The sequence below is a fragment of the Mesoplodon mirus genome (genome assembly GCF_964341445.2).
Source record: "Mesoplodon mirus genome assembly, chromosome: 4".
NCBI classification, from domain to species: domain Eukaryota; kingdom Metazoa; phylum Chordata; class Mammalia; order Artiodactyla; family Ziphiidae; genus Mesoplodon; species Mesoplodon mirus.
In genome coordinates, this window is record NC_138979.1 from 5,186,335 (window position 1) to 5,207,380 (window position 21,046).

Sequence of the window (21,046 nt, forward strand, 5' to 3'; positions counted from 1 at the left end):
ACAGGGGGATAGCTCTGCATCCCAGCTCACCTGGGGACCCCCCACTGGCTCACTGGGACAGTGGTGGTGGTGGAATCAGCGAGCACCATCACACTTGTGCTGGAGGCGACAGACGCAGGTGGGAGATGTGACTTGGAGACTGCTGGCACTAGCCAGTGAACAGTGGAAGTGCAAGTGCTACGACTTTGAAAAAGAGTTTGAGGGGGACCTTTGAGATGGCAGAGGAGTAAGACGTGGAGATCACCTTCCTCCCCACAAATACATCAGAAATGCATCTACATATGGAACAACTCCTACAGAACACCTACTGAACGCTGGCAGAAGACCTCAGACCTCCCAAAAGGCAAGACACTCCCCACGTACCTGGCTGTGTGGCTGAGAGGGTCTTGGTGCTCTGGCCGGGTGTCAGGCCTGAGCCTCCAAGGTGGGAGAGCCGAGTTCGGGACATTGGCCCACCAGCGACCTCCCGGCCCCATGTAATATCAATTGGCGAGAGCTCTCCCAGAGATCTCCGTCTCAACGCTAAGACCCAGTTCCACCCAATGGCCAGCAAGCTCCAGTGCTGGACACCCCATGCCAAACAACTAGCAAGACAGGAATACAACCCCACCCACTGGCAGAGAGGATGCCTAAAATCATAATAAGTTCACAGGCATGCCAAAACACACCACCGGACACAGTCCTGCCCACCAGAAGGACAAGATCCAGCCTCATCCACGAGAACACAGACACCAGTCCCCTCCACCAGGAAGCCTACACAAAGTGAACCAATCTTACCCACTGGGGGCAGACACCAAAAACAACAGGAACAATGAACCTGCAGCCTGCGAAAAGGGGACCCCAAACACAGTAAGTTAAGCAAAATGAGAAGAAAGAGAAATACACAGCGGATGAAGGAGCAAGGTAAAAACCCACCAGAGCAAACAAATGAAGAGGAAACAGGCAGTCTACCTGAAAAAGAATTCAGGGTAATGATAGTAAAGATGATCCAAAATCTTGGAAATAGAATGGAGAAAATACAAGAAACATTTAACAAGGACCTAGAAGAACTAAACAGCAAACAAACAATGATGAACCACACAATGAATGAAATTAAAAATTCTCTAGAAGGAATCAATAGCAGAATAACTGAGGCAGAAGAATGGATAAGTGACCTGGAAGGTAAAATAGTGGAAATGACTACCACAGATCAGAATAAAGAAAAAAGAATGAAAAGAATTGAGGACAGTCTCAGAGACCTCTGGGACAACATTAAACGCACCACCATTCGAATTGTAGGGGTCCCAGAAGAAGAGAAAAAGAAAGGGACTGAGAAAATATTTGAAGAGATTATAGTTGAGAACTTCCCTAATATGGGAAAGGAAATAGTTAATCAAGTCCAGGAAGCGCAGAGAGACCCATACAGGATAAATCCAAGGAGAAACATGCCAAGACACATATTAATCAAACTATCAAAAATTAAATACAAAGAAAAAATATTAAAAGCAGCAAGGGAAAAACAACAACATACAAGGGAATCCCCATAAGGTTAACAGATGATCTTTCAGCAGAAACTCTGCAAGCCAGAAGGGGGTGGCAGGACATAAAGTGATGAAAGGGAAAAAACTACAACCAAGATTACTCTACCCAGCAAGGATCTCATTCAGATTCAATGGAGAAGTTAAAACCTTTACAGACAAGCAAAAGCTAAGAGAATTCAGCACCACCAAACCAGCTCTACAACAAATGCCAAAGGAACTTCTCTAGGCAGGAAACCCAAGAGAAGGAAAAGACCTGCAATAAGAAACCTAAAACAATTAAGAAAGTGGTAATAGGAACATATATATCAATAATTACCTTAAATGTAAGTGGATTAAATGCTCCAACCAAAAGACATAGACTGGCTGAGTGGATCCCAAAACAAGACCCATATATATGCTGTCTACAAGAGACCCACTTCAGACCTAGGGACATATACAGACTGAAAGTGAGGGGATGGAAAAAGATATTCCATGCAAATGGAAATCAAAAGAAAGCTGGAGTAGCAATTCTCCTATCGGACAGAATAGACTTTAAAATAAAGACTATTACAAGAGACAAAGAAGGACACTACATAATGATCAAGGGATCAATCTAAGGAGAAGGTATAACAATTGTAAATATTTTTGCACCCAACATAGGAGCACCTCAATACATGAGGCAAATGCTAACAGCCATAAAAGGGGAAATCGACAGTAACACAATCATAGTAGGAGACTTTAACACCCCACTTTCACCAATGGACAGACCATCCAAAGTGAAAATAAATAAGGAAACACAAGCTTTAAATGATACATTAAACAAGATGGACTTAATTGATATTTTTAGGACATTCCATCCAAAAACAGCAGATTACACTTTCTTCTCAAGTGCTCATGGAACATTCTCCAGGATAGATCATATATTGGGTCACAAATCAAGCCTTGGTAAATTTAAGAAAATTGAAATCGTATCAAGAATATTTTCCGGGGCTTCCCTGGTGGCGCAGTGGTTGAGAGTCCGCCTGCCAATGCAGGGGACGTGGGTTCGTGCCCCGGTCTGGGAAGATCCCACATGCTGCGGAGTGGCTGGGCCTGTGAGCCATGGCCGCTGAGCCTGCGCGTCCAGAGCCTGTGCTCCGCAATGGGAGAGGCCACAACAGTGAGAAGCCCGCGTACCGCAAAAGAAAAAAAAAAAAAAAAAAGAATATTTTCCGACCACAATGCTATGAGACTAGATATCAATTACAGGAAGTAATCTGTTAAAAATACAAACACATGGAGGCTAAACAATACACTACTAAATAACTAAGAGATCACTGAAGAAATCAAAGAGGAAATCAAAATATACCTAGAAACAAATGACAATGAAAACACGACGACCCAAAACCTATGGGATGCAGCAAAAGCAGTTCAAAGAGGGAAGTTTATAGCAATACAATCCTACCTCAACAAACAAGAAACACCTCAAATAAACAACCTAACCTTATACCTAAAGCAATTCGAGAAAGAAGAACAAAAAACCCGCAAAGTTAGCAGAATGAAAGAAATAAAGATCAGATCAGAAATAAATGAAGGAAACTAGCAAAGATCAATAAAACTAAAAGCTGGTTCTTTGAGAAGATAAACAAAATTGGTAAACTATTAGCCAGACTCATCAAGAAAAAAAGGGAGAAGACTCAAAACAGAATTAGAAATGAAAAAGGAGAAGTAACAACTGACACTGCAGAAATACAAAGGATCATGAGTGCTACATTTAGCTTTTTAATTAATTAATTTATTTATTGGCTGTGTTGGGTCTTCGTTGCTGCATGTGGGCTTTCTCTAGTTGTAGCGAGTGGGGGCTACTCTTTGAGCAGGAACTACTCTTCATTGTGATGCGTGGCTTCTCTTGTTGCGGAGCATGGGCTCTAGATGTGTGGGCTTCAGTAGTTGTGGCTCACAGGTTCTAGAGTGCAGGCTCAGTAGTTGTGGCACATGGGCTTAGTCGCTCCGAGGCATGTGGGATCTTCCTGGACCAGGGCTCGAACCCATGTCCCCTGCATTGGCAGGCGGATTCTTAACCAGGGAAGTCCCAAGCTTTCTTGAGGCACCAGGAGGCCTTTTGGGGCCCGGAGTTAGGTCAGGTTGGTTAGGTGCTCTCTCCCTTAGAGGCTGAGCCTGGCTTGGCATCCCGGAAGTAGTTCGTTGCTCTCCATATTTGCTACCACTGAGGGAAGACTGATCTCCAGAGGGCCGAAGGAGAGAGCTGGTGGATTCAGTGTACGGTTGCCAAACTGATTTTCCGAAAAGAGTGAGGCATAGAGATCTTTTCACCTTGAGCCAATTTTTAAAGCTATATTAAAGTATCATTTACATGTACTAAACTGCATACGTTTGAAGTATTACAAGTTAGTACGTTTTCACCTAGGTATGAACCTTGAAACCATCCTCAGAGTTCTGATAATGCCCATGTTTACCTCATGGCCTGTTATTATCTCTCCTTGCCCTTCCCACCTCTTCCCTTAGAATAGATACGTTTGCATTTTCTTGAATTTATCTGATTGGAATCATAAACCGTTTACTGAGTTTTTCTTCTGGTTTCCTTTGTTTCATAATTATTTGAGATTCATCAGTGATATAAACGAATAGCTCATCTCTTTATTTTTTGATGAGTAGCATTCTTATCTGGATGTACCACTGTTTACCCGTTCATCTTTTTATGGACGTTTAGGTTATTTCTAGGTTTTCACTCTTGAAAATAAAGCTGCTACAATATATATATATAGATATATATATATATCTATATCTATATATATATATATATATCTCAACAATATTTAAACCTCTCTCACCTCCCCGCTTCCAAGATGATCAAGAAAAGAAGGAATAAGGGTCATGCCGGAAAGGGCCGCGGCCACGTGCAGCCTTTTCGCTGCACCAGCTATGCTGGATGCATGCCCAGGGATAAGGCCATTAAGAAGTCCGTCATTCGGAACGTCGTAGAGGCCGCAGCGGTCAGAGACATTTCCGAAGCGAGCGTTTTCGGCGCCTATGTGCTTCCCAAGCTGTATGTGAAACTGCATTACTGCGTGAGTTGTTCCATTCACAGCAACGTAGTCAGGAGTCGTTCTCAGGAAGCCCGGAAGGACCGAACACCTCCACCCTGATTTAGACCTGCGGGTACTGCCCCATGACCTCCGCCAAAGCCCATGTAAGGAGCTAAGTCCTTGAAGACTGAAGAAATACTGTCCCTGGGAAGACAATAAAGTGGAAATTATACTTAAAAAAAAAAAAAAAAAAAGGTACTGTCTACCTTTTTTTTTTAATTTTTCAGATCTTTTATTTGTTATGTAAAATTCACATTTTAAAACTGTGGATAGAGGAATTACAATCACAATTCCTTGGCACCATGGTAGCATTACTGCGGTAGTACTCCTAGATGAGGGAACGGCATGTGAAGTTCACGAAGTACAAATTGACAGTTCTGTAATATAAACTCCAAAATTAGTAAAGTGATTTTCAGATGAAAGTCAAAACAAAATGGAGCAACTTGTATTACTCTCGTAAAAGCCTGCTTACAAAAAGCCCAAATCAATGGTGATGACGAGTTTTGAGTGGCAAAGAATTTAAAGGGGGACTAAAAATCATGGTTTATTTGTTGAATGAAACCAGCCTTGGAATTTAAGAAAATCACATTTTAAAGTTTAAGCACAGTTATAAAAAACAGTATTTGAAAAATTTCATGTTTGCTTATTCTCATTTTCAGCAATCATAAAAATGTGAATCCAATCCCATCAGTATAAAATAGTTCCAAGAATATAATTCATGTCTCCAATATTCCTATCAGAGCATTAAGGACCACCTATAAATCAGTATGTCAGTTCTAACCGAAAACTGGATTAGGGAGAAGATAAATCTGAAAGTAAAATAATGGTTTCATACTTTGGCAGTTGAGAAAATTAAACAATTTTAAACCTCAATGGAAGAATGTACTGTGAGGAAACAATCCTAACGACAGCAACAAAAAATCAATATTTTTTTTCACTTTTGCAGTTCAATTTATTTGCTGTTTTACAACTTATATTTCCAAAGGCTTTACGATGTCATATTTTCTTATTTTTTGATACAGTGCTTTAATAGTTCAATCAAGAGAGGTATCATATGATGCAATATTTAGCTCTTCCTTGAAGCTGGAACTCAGCAATTTGTTTCCTCTAGAGCTGCTGGGTATTGCCTAAACTTTATAACATCTGCCTCGAATCTCTGTTACTTTGCAGGGGAACTTGGTTTTTGATCTCTCACAGTTACATTCCAATCATTTGTGAGAGGCTCTCCTGGACTCCAGTCCCTCTGGCTTGGGCATAGCGTGTTTTCTTTGGAGGCTGACGCCAGTGCTTTCACAGCCATCCTGTCGTTTGAGCTGGTAAACCACAGGGATGACGCGCTCATATTCACCACCAGCTTGTAATAACTTGTACTTATTTCTGGTGGGCCAGACCATCAGCTGGGGAGGGAGAGAGCAGTCAGATGGCATCCTGATGATCCTTCCAGCCTGCTGATAAGACCTTCCTTTGGAAGATGTCAGAGGGCCCTGTGGACTCACTTCCTCAGGGAGGCATTCTCCCTCATCCATTTCATCTTCAACTTCCAACTCAAGAGTCTTCTGAATCCTCAGCCACCCCATCAAGAACATCAGCGACACCAACTCCTGCCAGGTCAGTATTCCACAGAACCAAGTCATTCGGAAGTCAGAGCTGAAAACGGATGCCGGGGAAGAGTGCTGAAGACCCCAGTGGATGGTGGAGCGCCTCTATCTGGCTTCACTTTTTGGACAAATTCTCCCCGCCTCCAAGGGCAAAAGGATATGATGAGTTTTCTGAAAAGTTCTCACTGTTCGAGACTGGCCTGCTTTGAAGAGCAGATTCCAGTGCCAGCAGTGACATAAGTGTCTCTGTTTACCCACAGTCCTACAAATGCTGAACTGATTTACGCTGACCGATCTTCACAGGTGTGCTGTGCCACCTCAGCTTTCATCTGCTTCTCTACTTTCTCCTGACGGTGAACCTTGAACCTTCCCTCTGAAGTGCTGTTAACTAAGCCCCGTGAGGGCCCCTTGGAGCCCCTTCCTCCCTGACAGTGTCAGCTCTCAGTTCCGCTCCCTCTTTTCCTCCTGTGTGAGTTCCTCTCCTAAGTGCAAGCCTTTCCCCAACTTCTGTTCTCAGCCATCTTTCCTCTCGAGATCCCATGCACATCCACGATTTCAGCTGTCTTCCTCTGGAGAAAGCAGTGCGGTCAAACAGAAGGTAACTGTCAGGTCGGAGACGAACGTTCCGGGTTGAAGCCCAGCTTCCCAACTTCCTCCTTGTCTGCCTGAGTCAGGTCTGGCATCCTCTGTGCCTCAACTTCCACATCATTAAAGTGGGTTGTACTGTCTAAAAAAAAAATTAAGTACTTCTTTTTTTTTTAATTTTATCTTTGGCTGTGTTGGGTCTTCGTTGCTGTGCGCGGGCTTTCTCTAATTGCAGTGAGCGGGGGCTGCTCTTCGTTGCGGTGCGCGGGCTACTCATTGCGGTGGCTTCTCTTGTTGCGGAGCATGGGCTCTAGGCACGCGGGGTCGGTAGTTGTGGCACGTGGGCTCTAGAGCAGAGGTTCAGTAGTTGTGGCGCACGGGCTTAGTTGCTCCACAGCACGTGGGATCTTCCCAGACCAGGGTTCGAACCCATGTCCCCTGCCTTGGCAGGTGGATTCTTAACCACTGCGCCACCAGGGAAGCCCCCCCACCTTTTTTTGCAGAAGGACTCACACTTATTGGTTCAAATACAGTACCTAACATTTGCTAAACATGCACTTCACACTAATTGGTCACATTTCCACAGGTAGTCAATCCACAGAAAAGGGCCCATCCCTTGCCAGATGGCAGGGTGGGAGGTGGCAGAGGGCCTGGGTAGCAGAGCCCACCAGTCATCACTTGGTCATGCAGGATTGATGGAGCCTGGTTGGCGGGCAGCCCTTGGCCGGCCCTTTGGGGACAAGGGCTCAGAGACATCCCGTTTACTCGACTCCTGTACAGGACTGTGGGTAGAGGTGGGCCTCGGGTGGGGTCATGGGAGGTGGTGTTCCCTGTGCCTTGGGTCATAGGAAGGAAATGGAGGCCTCTTCAGGGGGGTGGCTGGTCCCTGGCTGGGCAGGTGGGAAGGACTCCCCAGACGTGGCCCAGACATTACAACACAGCCGCAAGCCCCTGTCGCAGGCCTGGGATGGCAACATAGACAAAAACACCAACACCCCAGGGCAGGCGGGGTTCCTTTCCCGACGGAAACATGGAAACAGAGCAGGAGTTATAGTATTCTTTCCCCACAAGATTCCTCAGAGAGGAATAGACCAGGATGTCACTCAAGAGGTAGTTTTTTTTTTCTTTTTCATGGAAATTTGAGTCAACAACATTATCACCTATTATAAGACATTTCAGAGAAACAAAAAGTTTAACTTTTTTTTGAGAGTAAACAGGCAAGTTTTATTATCAAATGTAACAATTCTGCAACAACTCAGTAGTATTGTAGTATTACTGCCTATCTTAAAGTCTTTCAGAGCTTTGGGCAGACAGCATCTTAAGGCAGCCAAGTATAAAGAACTATTTTTCTGATCTTAAGCGCCGGTTATCACCAATTTTCACACAAAATGGTTTTCTTTTTTAATTTTTTATTTCTCCTCCTGCATTTAAAGGGCCATTGCTGGTCAGTGAAGAGGGCATGTTTGGCTCTCCATTCAAAGTGTTAATCAAAGTGATGTAAAGTCGGGCTTCCCTGGTGGCGCAGTGGTTGAGGGTCCGCCTGCCGATGCAGGGGACACGGGTTCGTGCCCCGGTCCGGGAGGATCCCACATGCCGCGGAGCGGCTGGGCCCGGGAGCCATGGCCGCTGAGCCTGCGCATCCGGAGCCTGTGCTCCGCAACGGGAGAGGCCACAACAGTGAGAGGCCCGCGTACTGCAAAAAAAAAAAAAAAAAAAAAAAAAAAAGTGATGTAAAGTAAATAAAAATAGCAGCCACATAACTCTGCATGGCATTGCATCCAAGCTAAGGACAAGATGAGTAAATTAAAGAAACTTGTGCACTCAGGTAATCAAATCCTGTTTCCTCTTTGGAGTTACACGAGGCAGCACTGCTGTCCAGCTAGTGTCTAATGTTGCACGTCTGGAGCATAAACACAGCTGAACACACAGTGCGAGACACCGACAGCATCAGTACCTGTTCTCACCCATCAGTGTCCACCTCTCAGTCTAGCATGCTGACTATAACCCTATGCTTTTAAAAGGTTTCATTATTTGACAGCTAAAGCATTAGAGAAAAAGTTTTAAGGCTATCTTAATATATACAAGCATTCACTTTCGTTAGTATATTGCTTTCTCGAATACACTGTTCAAATATCTCATGTTTGTGACATTAAAAACTATGGAATTCCTTATTAAAGTCCAAACCATCAATAATGGGAATAGTACAATATAAAACAATACATATAAAGCAGCAGTATTCAATTACAATTCAAACTAGAAATTACTAACTACACGTAGCTGCTTCATGTTTGGTTTTACATTTTGGCCCCTACTTCATTCCTATTTACAAGTGATGCCTACTGAGAAAAAACCCAACTTCTTAACTATGTACGTTTTGTGGTGGATGTGCCATTCCTTCTCACTTTTTTTTTCTATTAAAAAAAAACAGAAAATAACTGCTGTTTTTGAGGATGGGGAAAAATATAAACCCTTGTGCACCCTTGCTAGGATTATAAAATGCAGCAACCACTCTGGGAAACATGTGGCAGACCCTCAACAAATGGAAACCAGAACTACCATATGGCCCAGTCATCCAAATTCTAGGTACATACCCAATGGAAAGCAAAGACTTGCTGAGATATTTGCAAACTCTGTTCACAGCAGCACTATTTCCAACAGTGGAGATGCGGAAGCAGCACCGATGTTGATCTTCAGGTGAATGGGTAAACGAAACGCGGTGGAAACCTACAATGGAATGTGATTTACCCTTTAAAGGGAACGCCTGTCGCATGGAACAACATGGATGAAACTTGAGGACAGTATGCCAGTGAGATAAACCATCCGCATACAAAAAGTGCTTTAGAATTCCACACACGTGGTATGTAAAGTGGTAAAAACATATATAGAATATCAGAGTAAAATGGTGAATACTAGTGGCTAGAGAGAGAGAAATAATAAAGACTTGTTTTTTAAATGATGTGGAGATCAGTTTTGTAAGATGGAAAAAGTTCTGCAGAACTATAGCATAACAACAAGAATATATTGGACACTACTGACCAGTACAGCAAAAACTGGTTATATAGTACATTTTATGACTATTTTCAACTACAAAATTTTTGTAAAATGGAGTTTTTAAAATAATTTATTTGTTTAAATTTTTTTGGCTGCATTGGGTCTTCGTTGCTGGGCGTGGGCTTTCTCTAGTTGTGGCGAGCGGGGACTATTCGTTGCGGTGCGTGGTCTTCTTACTGCAGTGGCTTCTCGTTGCGGAACGTGGGCTCTAGGCACACGGGCTTCAGTAGTTGTGGCACGTGGGCTCAGTAGTTGTGGCGAGCGGGCTCCTCATTGTGGTGGCTTCTCTTGTTGCGGAGTGGGTGCCAAGATAGAAAGGGCTTTTCCAGAAAGTCTCAAAAGACAGTGGGAGGATGAACCTCTAAATGTGCATATTATTGGAAATCTGCCTTTTAGTGTATCAACTCCACTGATTATCAAATTGGCTTGAAAATGTTTCTCATAGAATTGGACCTTTTGCTTATGGCAGAACTCAGATGACTTTGACTTTTCAAAAGGAAGTGGCAGAGAAACTTACAGCCAGTATAGGAAGCAAGCTGTGTAGTTGCCTTTCCATCATGGCCCAGTACCTCTGCGAAGTTCTGCACATCTTGACAGTTCCAGGTCAGGCTTTCGTCCCCAAAGCAGAGGTGGACTCGGGGTGGTACATTTCACCCCCCTGACCCGGACCAGGATAGAGTAGCCATTCAGGCTGGTGGAGAAAGTCGTTCAGAATGCCTTTCAGTTCTGAAGGAAATACTGCCATCGAGGGCTTGGAATGTTACTCCCTGAAGCTCACGATTAGAAAGCACTGGGAAACTGTTACAGTTGGCAGATGTGGACCCTACTCTTCGACCCACCCACCAGCTCTCTGTCTTACACTTTAAAAGCCTCTGTGACGTATACTGAAAAACGTGTGATGAAGACCCACACCTCTTTGCTTACAATTTCAGAGAACTCAAGCAAAAATCAGAAAAAAGGGTATGACAAGGAGAGTTACAGACTGTAGCTGCTACTTCAGGGGCTGGCACCTTACTGGATGTTGATTTTCACAATGTTGAACTTCTCATACGTGTGCTTACCAGATGTGACATATTCCCCTTTTACAGCTTTGTAAAGAGAATAAATATCATGAAATTAAAAAAAGAAAAAAAGAAAGGACTTTCCTGGTGGTGCAGTGGTTAAGAATCTGCCTGCCAATGCAGGGGACACAGGTTCAAGCCCTGGTCCGGGAAGATCCCACATGCCGCAGAGCAACTAAGTCCGTGTACCGCAACTACTAAGCCTGCACTCTAGAGCCTGTGAGCCAGAACTACTGAGCCCGCAAGCCACAACTACTGAAGCCTGCATGCCACAACTACTGAAGCCCGCACGCCTAGAGCCCGTGCTCCGCAACAAGAGAAGCCACCTCAGTGAGAAGCCCGTGCACCGCATCGAAGAGTAGCCCCTGCTTGCTGCAACTAGAGTAAGCCCATGCGCAGCAATGAAAACCCAATGCAGCCCCCAAAAATTAATAAATTAAAAAAAAACCCAGCAAAAACCAGTGGCTCTCCATTTTCCTCAAAGGCGAGGCCAAAGCCCTGACATTGCCCATGAAACCCTCCCAGACCTGCCCCCACTGCCCCCTGATCTGTTTCCTTCTTCAAAAAAAAAAACTTTTATTTATTTATTTTGGGCTGCATTGAGTCTTCATTGCTGCCTGCGGGCTTTCTCTAGTTGCAGCGAGTGGAGGCTACTCTTTGTTGTGGTGCGCAGACTTCTCATTGCAGTGGCTTCTCTTGTTGTGGAGCACAGGCTCTAGGCATGCGGGCTTCAATAGTTGTGGCTCACGGGCTCTAGAGTGCAGGCTCAGTAGTTGTGGCACATAGGCTTAGTTGCTCCGTGGCATGTGGGATCTTCCCGTACCAGGGATCGAACCCATGTTCCCTGCATTGGCAGGTGGATTCTTGATCACTGCGCCACCAGGGAAGTCCCATAAATTAGTTTTTAAAAGTTGATTTTTCTGAACTTCACTGACCTTCATGGCTGTGGATTATCCTGAAATCCATAAAAGTCCTGGCAGCATTTCCTCTAAGCTCAGAACACAGTGGTGAGGTAATAACAACTGCACCTTTGCTACTTTTGCAACAGTACTTTGGAATTGAGCATAATAGGGGGAGGAGGTGGTAGGGGAATCACCTCTTCTGCCTTCTTAGTTTGCAGAGTAAAGTGGAAAATCCCGGGCTCAAATCCAGGACAGTCTGACTAGATCCCACTTCAACCACTGTACTCCAATAATTTGTTTACACGTCTTATTTAAGTCCATGTAAGTCAGTTGAGAATCATGTAGTACCTTTGTCCTACTGGCGCAGCCCAGTGCAGCGTAACGCCAGGTGAGGAGTTGTACCCGTGTAGCCCAGCACCTACCAGCGTTCTCAGGACCAGGCGCTCGCTGCTGCCCTTGCTCTGGATGCCAACAAAACACAGGCACCCCTGCCTCCTACACACTTCTCATCTTTCCCATTGGAGGAGGTCACCTGTAGATCCAGGCTGGGCCTTACAGGCTGCCCGGTTGGAGAGTCAGTTGTGGGTTGAGCCCCACCTCACCTCTTTCCTGTTGTCAGCTGGAGTAGGTAAACAGCAGGTGGTCATCAGAGCAGCTAAAGCCTCAGTTTCCTTAACTGTTAAAGAGAAATTTTTTTTTTTTTTTTTTTGTGGTACACGGGCCTCTCACTGTTGTGGCCTCTCCCATTGTGGAGCACAGGCTCCGGATGCGCAGGCTCAGCGGCCATGGCTCACGGGCCCAGCCGCTCCACGGCACGTGGGATCCTCCCAGACTGGGGCACAAACCTGTGTCCCCTGCATCAGCAGGTGGACTCTCAACCACTGTGCCACCAGGGAAGCCCAAAGAGAAAATTTTTGATGGAGCTCATCCTCCAGTAGCTTCCTGAAAAAGGATGCATAAAGTGTTCCAGTGAAGGACCTTTTCCAGGACACTCAACGATGACAGTTGCCAAGTCCTGTAGTAGGTCCTGGGTGAGGAAGCCTTGACTCATGGGACATAACAGCATTGCTGGATGCCTGGTTCATTTAAGAAACCTGCCTGCAGAAGAAGCACTCTACATGGGCACAGGATGTTACCTGGAATCAGAGAACTAAGTGATCCTGACTTTTCTTGATTTTAAATGGTAAAAAGTCTAACTACTTTTTGTAACAGTACTCTGTACTAATGATGGTTAGCTATTTATTTTTATTTGTATTGTTAATATTCACAACTTATTTCCTAATTAAATATTTAAAAGTTCTAGTGCCAATTCTGGTGTTAAAAACTTGTAAAATCTCTATAAATCTGGTTTTGAGACAATTGATAGTAATTGACTTTCTTTGTTAGAACCAATTGCCGAGTAATAAAATTCACTTTTCAAAACAAAACAAAAAAAACTCAAGAGGTTTAAATCTTGGTGATAACGCAGTTGTCTGTAGAAGCAACTATATGCCAATAAAATGGACAACCTGGAAGACATGGACAAATTCTTAGAAAAGCACAACCTTCCGAGACTGAACCAGGAAGAAATAGAAAATATAAACAGACCAATCACAAGCACTCAAATTGAGACTGTGATTAACAATCTGCCAGCAAACAAAAGCCCAGGACCAGATGGCTTCACAGGCGAATTCTATCAAACATTTAGAGAAGAGCTAACACCTATCCTTCTCAAACTCTTCCAAAATATCGCAGAGGGAGGAACACTCCGAAACTCATTCTGCGAGGCCACCATCACCCTGATACCAAAACCAGACAAAGATACTACAAAAAAAGAAGACTACAGACCAATATCATTGATGAACATAGATGCAAAAATCCTCAACAAAGTACTAGCAAACAGAATCCAACAGCACATTAAAAGGATCATACACCATGATCAAATGGGGTTTATCCCAGGAATGCAAGGATTCTTCAATATATGCAAATCAATCAACGTGATACACCATATTAACAAATTGAAGGAGAAAAACCATATGATCATCTCAATAGATGCAGAGAAAGCTTTCAACAGAATTCAACACCCATTTATGATAAAAACCCACCAGAAAGTAGGCATAGAGGGAACTTACCTCAACATAATAAAGTCCATATATGACAAACCCACAGCCAACATCGTTCTCAATGGTGAAAAACTGAAACCATTTCCTCTAAGATCAGGAACAAGACAAGGTTGCCCACTCTCACCACTATTATTCAACATAGTTTTGGAAGTTTTAGTCACAGCAGTCAGAGATGAAAAAGAAAAGAAATCCAGATCGGAAAGAAGAAGTAAAACTGTCACTGTTTGCAGATGACATGGTACTATACATAGAGAATCCTAAAGATGCCACCAGAAAACTACTAGAGCTAATCAATGATTTTGGTAGAGTAGCAGGATACAAAATTAATGCACAGAAATCTCTTGCATTCCTATACACTAATGATGAAAAATCTGAAAGAGAAATTAAGGAAACACTCCCATTTACCATTGCAACAAAAAGAATAAAATACCTAGGAATAGACCTACCTAAGGAGACAAAAGACCTGTATGCAGAAAACTATAAGACACTGATGAAAGAAATTAAAGATGATACAAACAGATGGAGAAATATACCATGTTCTTGGATTGGAAGAATCAACATTGTGAAAATGACTATACTACCCAAAGCAATCTACAGATTCAGTGCAATCCCTATCAAACTACCAATGGCATTTTTCACAGAACTAGAGCAAAAAATTTCACAATTTGTATGGAAATATAAATGACCCCAAATAACCAAAGCAATCTTGAGAAAGAAAAATAGAGCTGGAGGAATCAGGTTTTCAGACTATCCTACAAAGCTACAGTAAGCAAGACAGTATGCTACTGGCACAAAAACAGAAATATAGATCAATGGAACAGGATAGAAAGCCCAGAGATAAAACAAATACTGTACACTAACATATATATAGAATCTAAAAAAAAAAAAAAAAAAGGTTCTGAAGAACCTAGGGGCAGGACAGGAATAAAGATGCAGATGTAGAGAATGGACTTGAGGACACAAGGAGGGGGAAGGGTAAGCTGGGACGAAGTGAGAGAGTGGCATGGACATATATACACTACCAAATGTAAAATAGTTATTGGGAAGCAGCCGCATAGCACAGGGAGAGCAGCTTGGTGCTTTGTGACTACCTAGAGGGGTGGGATAGGGAGGGTGGGAGGGAGACGCAAGAGGGAGGAGATATGGGGACATATGTATATGTATAGCTGATTCACTTTGTTATAAAGCAGAAACTAACATACCATTGTAAAGCAATTATACTCCAATAAAGATGTTAAAAAAAAAAGAAAAAGTTTGACAGTTTCTTAGAAAGTTAAACATAAACTTGTCATATGACCCAGGAGTTCGACTCCTATGTATTTACCCAAGATCAATAAAAACATAGGTTCACACAAATGACTTGTATGTCATCGTTTATAGCAACATTATTTATAATATTCAAACAATGGAAACAATCCACATGTCCATCAACTGGTGAAAAGATAAACAAAACAGTGTATCTGTATATGAAATACTATTCAGCAATAAGAAGGAATGAAATACGAATATAATATAATATGCTACAACACAGATGAACCTCAAAAACATTATGCTAAGTGGAAGAAGCCATACACAAAATAACATATGAAACAGACACAAGTAGGTCAGTGGTTACCTGGGGTGGGAAGTGGGGTAGAAATTAGCTACAAGGAATCTTTTGGGGGTGATGGATACATTCTAAAACCAGGATGTGGTGATGGTTGTGTAAATCTATACAGTTACTAAATATCACTAAATTGTGCACTTGAGCTTTTTATGTTCAGGAAACTTTGTGAGAACATACATGTTTTCATCCACGGTGTTTTGCGCTATGTGTAAGCTTTATGTAGTGTGTGTGTCTACCTGGGTGGAAGCTGACGCATGTAAATAATGCTGTACTGTACTGGCATGTGCAGATGATTTAAGTATTTCTGAAGGGCACCAAGTTTAAAAAGTCTTCTTAGGTAATCTACGTAGTTACCCACAACATTGAGAAACAGACAGATGTGCAAAGTTCCCCCTTAGTGGTGGGGGTGTGTGTGGGAGGTACAAACTATTGGGTATAAAATAGGCTACAAGGTTGTGTTGTACAGCACAGGGAATAGAGCCAATATTTTGTAATAGCTGTAAATGGAGTGTAACCTTTAAAAATTGAATAAAAAGTAAATTAATTAACAACAAAAAACTCCAAAGTTCCCCCATTAGCATTCAGATTTCCTACACTTTTTTCATGTTTTCTAAATAGTTCGTTAGGTTTGAAATGCTGTTTATTTAAGAAAGAGAATAATCACCCAGATGTGAGTATGTATGATGCGTAGGTTGTTGTATTAAGCGCCACAAAATCAAGGAGGATTTTTTTAAAATTATAGAACAGCAATTATCGGGCTGCTCCCAGGTGCTGGTCTTAGCAGCTTTATCTGTACGACTTCACTGAGTTCTCACAGGGACACTCTTCTGTAGGACTCTTGCTATTCTTGTACAGAAGGAGACACTGAGACCAGAGGGCTTAGTCACTTGTCCCAGGCCACATAGCCAGGAGGGGCAGCTGATGGACCTCGGAGTCTGTGCTCCAGATGGAGAAACAGGGGCTGGTCACACTGCGTCCCATATTGAATGCAGGGTGATCTTTCCAGACATTTAGGGGACCGTGGGAAGAAATGTCAGGGAGTGGTCATGAACTACTGAGACATGTGGGGACGAAGGGCCTTGGGGACATGTGGGGATGAGAGCCTGGGAGGCAGGGGACCAGCCCAGAGGGGACCATTGAATCCCTCCAGACCACAAAGGCAGAGTAATAAACAAGGATGCAGAGTAGACCAGGCATGGAGAGTGCGGCTTTAACAGCTAGCCGGAGGCCCATGTCCCTGTGCTCCAGGATGCTAATCCAGGGCCCAGGATGCTAATCCAGACCCCACGATGCTAATCCAGGCCCCACAATAGTAATCCAGACCCCACGATGCTAATCCAGGCGTCACGATGCTAATTCAGACCCCAGGATGCTAATCCAGGCCCCAGGATGCTAATCCAGGCCCCACAATGGTAATCCAGGGCCCACGATGCTAATCCAGGGCGCACGATGCTAATCCAGGGCCCACGATGCTAATCTAGGGCCCACGATGCTAGTTCAGACCCCACGATGCTAATCCAGGTCCCAGGGTGCTAATCCAGGCCCCAGTGTGCTAATCCAGACCACTCTTGAAAGGAACCCGCCCTCCCCCAAGAGCTTGTTCAGCGTGGAGTCCTCACCTTCTCTCTGGATGGGAGATTAGAGCCAGCTCAGTCTGTGTGGGTGAGCAAAGAGTCTGTGCCGACCTCAGGGACTGAGGCTGTCTGCCAGTGGCCACCTCCAGAAAGTAGCCCTCTCAGCTTACAAGGAAAACCACAACCAGGTTATAGAAAGTACACTGAGACTCCATGATTTACTTTACCCAAGTGGGAACTAACCAACGCAGATAGCTTACTTCTCCTCAGGTTTATTTAATACGAGTGTGTGTGTGTCTGTCTGTGTCTGCCCTGCAGTCATAGGCACAGATCTTCCCTTTGTTCCTACCCAGTACTTCATGTTTATGAGATTGTACTGTACATTGAGGAAGATCCAAGGAACACGCACACCCACCACCCTCACCACAAATTTCATTAATAGCAAGTCTCCTAAGAATGAGTTTGTATCCAAACGATTCTCTCCTGACTCAGTCACAAAAATATTTCAAAGAATATTTTGAATATTTGAAAATATTCTTCCTAGCAGTACTGCTTCTGGCACCCTGTTGAAGGTTCTTAATGGCTTCATTCATCCATCCAGCAGATATTCACGCTGTAGGAAACTTCTGCTCTTATCTCAGAGCTGGATGGATATGCAGGTGGTACCTAATTTGATTTGGATGAAAACAGCCTGCTTTCCTTAGGGAACAGTTGCTAAGTCCAGCTCAGCGTTTGTGGCAAAGCACATCAATCCTCTAATTCCAGGTGTTTTCTGAGGCTCCACTTTGGTCAACCAGGGGTCCCGGATCTGTGACAGCCCTGAATAAGCATCAGTCACTGCTCTCAAGTAGTCCTCAGCCAAGGGGGAGCAGCAGCCCCCTGTGATGCCCATCCAGTGTAAGTGCTGTCATGGAAACATGTTCAGGGCAGCGTGGCAGCCCAGGGACAGTTGGATAGGTGAGGGTGCCAGCGTGGAGTCTTGAAGCCTAAGTAGAAATCCCACGAGCAGGCCAAAGGGGAAGAAGACATCCATGACATGTGTGAAGGCTTGGGGGTGTACGCACAAGATGTCTTTGTGAAGCTGAAGCTCTTTTAGGGAGGCTGGACCCGGGGGTATGAGCGGAGGAGCGGTGCGCAGATGGTAGAAGGCTGGTGTCTGCTTGCCTGTGGGCAGCAAACCGTCCGTCCTTAACCGTTAACTCCTCCCTCCTGGTGGGGCTTTCAGTCTCTGCAGAGCAGCTTGGAGATATCGTTAAGTGTATCCCTTGACGGGGAACCAGGACCCTGCCCCAAGGCTGCACTGTTGTTTCTTGGCTGCTCCTCCCTTGTCCCTGCATCCCCTCCCTTGCCTGATGAGCAACTGTTTGAACCTGCTCCTTGGAGCTCAGGGAAGGTCATGAAGACTGAATGAAGCCTATTTTCTGTAATCAAAGAAATGGGGGACACAGAAAGGCTTTCGTGCCCAGGAACCCCACAGGGTCCTGCTCGGTATCAGGAGGACCACAGCCCCGGCCCCCTGCCCTGTCTCCCAGGGACACCAGAGGCGGTTACCTGGTTGAGCAGGTGTCTGCACTGTGGGGACCTTGCCTGGCGCCAGGGGCCCAGCATCTGTGTGGTTGGGGTCTATTGTGAACATCCCCCCAGCCCCGTGCATGCGATGGAGTGACAGGGGAAGGAACTGAGAAACAGGCAGGAGACCGTCAGGGCCTGACCTAAAACCCATGTGATGGGAGTGGATGGGAATTTAAGGAGAAACATGAGAAGTTTGGGTCTTCAGGTGTTGGTGATTGACTAGGATTGGGGGGGCGAAAGGAGCCTGGGTAAGGTCATGGGTGTGTGCGGTTATGGACTGTATTAGTCTCCTGTGGCTGATGTAACAAAGTACCACAGACTGAGTGGCTTAAACAACGGACATTTATTTTCTCATTCTGTTTTTAATTGAATTTAGTTCTGGAGGCTAGAAACCCGAGATCAGACTTGGCAGAGTTGTTTGGCTCTGAGGGTTGTGAGGGAAGGGTCTGTTCCAGGTCTCTCTCCTTGGCTTTAGGTGCCCATCTTCCCTGTGTGCCAGTTTCCTCTTCTTGGAGAGACACTGGCCCTGCTGGATTAGGGTCCACCTGACTGGCCTCAGTTTCACTTAATTACCGCTTCAAAGGCTGATCTCCAAATAAGGTAACATTCTGAGGTGCTAGTCAGGTCTTCAGCCTATGAATTTGGGGGTGTGGGGACACCGTTCAGCCCATAACACGAAGACGTAGACAAAGCTGTGAGCAGTGTACAGTGTAAAGTTGTTCATTCTGAGGAATCATATAACGAGGTTTGCCTGTACTTCCAGTGACCTGAACGGGTGTGTGTTATTTGTGAGGTGGGAGGGCCTCTTCCAGGGAAAGAATCCCCTGACCTGAATGAAGGCAGCAGGTCTTTTTTTTTTTTTTCCAATATTTTTTTTAATTGGAGTACAGTTGATTTACAATGTTGTTAATTACTGCTGTACAGTAAGATGATTCCGTTATACATATATATATATGTTTTTAAATATTCTTTCCTATTATGATTTATCATAGGATACTGAATATAGTTCCCTGTGCTGTACAGTAGGACCTTGTTGTTTATCCATTCTCTATATAATAGCTCACATCTGCTGACCCCAACCTCCCACTCCATCCCTCCCTCATCCCCCTCCCCTTTGGCAACCACCAGTCTGTGCTCTATGTCTGTGAGTCTTATTTCTGTTTCATAGATAGGTTCATTTGGGTCATATTTTAGATTCCACATGTAAGTGATATCATATGGTATTTGTCTTTCTCTTTCTGACTTACTTCACTTAGTATGATAATCTCTAGTTACATGTTGCTGCAAATGGCGTTATTTCACTCTTTTTTATGTCTGAGTACTATTCCATTGTATATATATATGTACCACATCTTCTTTATCCGTTCATCTGTTGATGGACATTTAGGTTGCTTCCATGTCTTAGCTATTGTGAACAGTACTGCTGTGAACACAGGGGTGCGTGTATCTTTTTGAATTACAGTTTGTCTGGATGTATGCCCAGGAGTGGGACTGCTGGGTCATACAGGCAGCAGGCCTTGTTCTGGAAATTTAGATTTTCTCAAGGTGAGTGCAGTTCCTCTGGCTTCTCATAGCTGATGTCTGGGAGAGACTAGCTGAGGGTCAGTGGGTTTCAGCAGGATATTTCAGGAGTGGTCATGGTCTAGTGGTTGGAGCTCTGGATGGGGTGTGTGTGTGATAGATTATTTTGAGCCAAAAGGAATAAAACTGCTTAAGAGGCAGGGTGGAGTCAGACGAACCCAAATTCTCATCTCTCCTCAGCCCATCTCTCTTCGTCAGCTCAGGCTTCCATAACAAAGTACCATGGACTAGATGGCGTAAACGACAGAAATTTCTTTCTCAAGAGTTCAGGAGGCTGAAGTCCAAGATCAGGGGCCATGTTCCCAAGGGCTCCACCCTCATGACTTCATGGCCTCCCAAAGGCCCCACCTCCAAAGAACATCGTGCTGGGGGTTTGGGCTTCACCATATGAATTGGGGGAGGGAACACAAACATTCAGTAGTAACACAATCCTAAATGTGTGACTTTAGACTTTTACCTGCCTTGTCACTGACACCCTACATCTGTCTCTCAAGGTGGTTGGAAGGTTAAATGAGATAATGTGATTCACTCAGATAATGCATTTATTCTTCCACATTTCATCAGAGCCTGGCATAGAGGAAATAAATATTCAATCAGTGAGTCTCAGTTGGTATCACGGTAGAATCACAAAGCCAATTCTTCCCCATTATTGTTTGTCTGTGGTGTTCCAGATTATTAATGCCATGTGCTCTAATAAGAATTGAACTTTACCTTATAATTTAGAAACACCTAAATCCTGTGGGTAATTAAATTATATAGTTTGAGAGCCTCTGTGCCCTATTTTTAAGTCAATTTTTATTGTTTTCTAAGTTGGATATTAAATAGTTAG

At 44.1% G+C, this 21,046-nt stretch overlaps 2 protein-coding genes and 1 pseudogene across 3 annotated transcripts in view; all 3 read left to right on the top strand.

The window, feature by feature from the left end:
* The window catches only part of ST8SIA6 (ST8 alpha-N-acetyl-neuraminide alpha-2,8-sialyltransferase 6), a gene marked incomplete at both ends in the record, with an annotated part of 125,475 nt that overhangs the window by 17,610 nt on the left and 86,819 nt on the right, over window positions 1-21,046 (top strand). The window lies entirely within an intron of this gene.
* On the top strand, window positions 4,346-4,645 carry LOC309801937 (small ribosomal subunit protein eS26-like; the record flags this gene model as incomplete). The annotated part of the gene is made up of 1 exon (XM_082617070.1): window positions 4,346-4,645. The coding sequence occupies one exon, from the start codon at window positions 4,346-4,348 to the stop codon at window positions 4,643-4,645; it is 300 nt and encodes a 99-aa protein (XP_082473196.1).
* LOC309803256 (mitochondrial dimethyladenosine transferase 1-like) lies at window positions 6,243-10,992 on the top strand (annotated as a pseudogene). The gene is made up of 3 exons: window positions 6,243-6,332; window positions 6,671-6,781; window positions 10,130-10,992. The product of its transcript is annotated as a mitochondrial dimethyladenosine transferase 1-like (transcript).